General features: G+C 52.0%; 1 protein-coding gene across 1 annotated transcript in view; it reads left to right on the forward strand.

Annotated features, from left to right (window-relative positions):
• The window catches only part of RMDN3 (regulator of microtubule dynamics 3), a 61,813-nt gene that overhangs the window by 57,166 nt on the left and 2,266 nt on the right, over positions 1-2,381 (forward strand). The window contains exon 12 of the mRNA XM_035898533.1: positions 767-847. Within this exon, the coding sequence (XP_035754426.1) occupies positions 767-847 (81 nt within the window). The remainder of the gene's footprint in view (positions 1-766; positions 848-2,381) is intronic.

The raw sequence follows: 2,381 nt of genomic DNA on the forward strand, positions 1-2,381 counted from the left end.
AGGGTGCCCGAGCCCTGGCCCAGGCTGCCCAGGGGGGCTGTGGAGTCTCCTTCTCTGGAGATATTCAAAGCCCGCCTGGACGAAGTGCTGTGTAACATGCTCTAGGAGAACCTGCTTTAGCAGGGGGGTTGGACTGGGTGATCTCCTGAGGTCCCTTCCAACCCTTGCCATTCTGTGATTCTGTGTGTCCCCAAGTGCCTCCGTGACTGTAGGCACCGAAAACCCTCCTGTTGCACAGAGGGGTGACTGTTTCTCTGCCGTTGGAGAGGAGTTCACGATGAAGAGTATTTCATGCCTATCGTGAGACCCGAGAGGCCTGTAAATATCAATGCTTGCAGCTGAACCTCGGTTTTACCAGCCTAGAGGATGCAAGCTTGGTAAGGTGACGTGCTCTCGGTGTAGAGGTTTTGGGGTGAAAGCGGTGTGAGGAGTAGTGGCTAAGCAGGAATCAACATCCAGCTTCGAAAATGGTGCGAATGGCAGGGACGCCTTAAAATCTCCAACCAAAAAACCCATCTCCTTGCCCAAACCCCCCCAAAAAAAAAAAAATGAGATCTAGTCTTGCATGGTTTGACGGTGATTACAGCGCGGTGTGAATTAAGCGGCCTCAGGGGACGTCAGAAGCCTGACGCTACACGGTGCAAGCAGTGAAGAGGAAGGAACAGCTCGCCCTACCACTTGCCAGGGTTCATGATTGCTCCGTTGCATTCGCTGCCTGTTTTTTTTCCCATTTAACTCCTCTCACGTTGTCGTTTTTTCTTCGCAGTGTTACAGGGACCTGGGGAACAACTCTGCCGCTCTTCTCTGGATGAATCTTGCTTCGGAGCTGCCAGTTAATACGAAAGAGGTAGCGGTCTCAGGGAGCACGCGTTGATGATGAGCAGGGATAAGATGGTTATAGACATAAAATTGTTTTCTAAAAGATGTTCCAGCTTTTAAGCCCGGGTTGTGAAGTATTTTGTTCCTTAGCGTGGATTCTTTTCCCCTCTTGGGACCTGTAATCCGAATGCCTAAAGCAGTTCAGCAAGATAATGAAAAACATTAAGAAATTAGGAGTTTGTCTGACACGGGGTTACGAGGCCAGCCCACCATCAGTGCCACTTCCCGAGCTGGGTTACAGACACATGGGACTGCCCTGTGCGTACTCAGTGCTGCAGCTCACAAACTGGAATAGCTGCAGTCTGCTTCCCAGTACCCCATTTTGGGGCAGGTTTATCCGTTTGGGCACCGTCGTGCCTGGCCAGCTCCATTCAGATGTGGCCACTTAAGCTGAGCAGTTGTCCTAGGGCTGGAGCACGGTGTTGCCTCTTCTCGTTACCCGTGGAGCTTTGGGGGAGCAGCCAACACTTCACAGAATCATAGAATGTTTTGGGTTGGAAGGGACCCCTAGAGGTCATCGTTTACCCCTCTTGGTGCCAGGCTGGCTCCTTGGCTCCTCCAGGCTGGAGCCAATGGTCCTGAGCCATTCCGAAGTTTGTGTGTGCTGCTCAGTGTGGGGTTTTTGGTTTTTTTTTCAATATCTAGGATATTTCAGCTCTTTCCCAGGTTTGTGGAGAGCAGTGTTCCCCAGCCAGGAGCTCTTTTGCACTTGCCTTTGCACTGCTGTTGAGCAGAAACCGTATAGAAGGTGCCCTCAGATTATGGCCAGTTAGAAATGGGATAAAAACACAGCAGCTTTTACTGCTGAACTGGCGTTCTCTGTGGTGTCAAGACAAGGGGTAATGGTTTTAAACTAAACCAGGGTAGGTTTAGACTGGATATAAGGAAGAAATTCTTTCCAAGGAGGGTGGTGAAACACTGGAACAGGTTGCCCAGAGAGGTGGTGGAGGCCCCATCCCTGGAAACATTCAAGGCCAGGTTGGAGCAACCTGATCTAGTTAGCGGTGTCCCTGCTCCTGCGGGGGGGTTGGACTGGGTGACCTCTAGGGGTCCCTTCCAACCCAAAACATTCTATGATTCTATGATTCTATGAAATGCAAGCGAAGTAACGAGTAACGTAAGCAAGGCCCTCCACCTCTTACAGCTTGGGCCTTAGTCTGGTGCAGTAAACGTTCTGGGTGTAAGGCAGGGTTACAGATGTGCACGGCATCGTCGTGCCGCTCTGCCCGTAAGGCCATGTCTTTAGGTTGTTGTAGCAGCAGTATTGTGCTGAGATGCAAACCGCAGCTACGCGAGAGATCCCAGCCAAGCCGCCTGGCAAGGGGCTGGCTTGCCTGTGCTACCACCTCAGGGCACCGACTGGGCTCGGTACTCGGCCCAGTCTTGTTCAACTTCTTCATCCATGACCTGGACGAGGGGACAGAGTGGACCCTCAGCAAGTTCGCTGATGACGCCAAACTGGGAGGAGTGGCTGATCCATGGGAAGGCTGCACTGCCGTTCA

The sequence above is a fragment of the Egretta garzetta genome, unplaced genomic scaffold (genome assembly GCF_000687185.1).
Source record: "Egretta garzetta isolate BGI_Z169 unplaced genomic scaffold, ASM68718v1 scaffold687, whole genome shotgun sequence".
NCBI classification, from domain to species: Eukaryota; Metazoa; Chordata; class Aves; order Pelecaniformes; family Ardeidae; genus Egretta; species Egretta garzetta.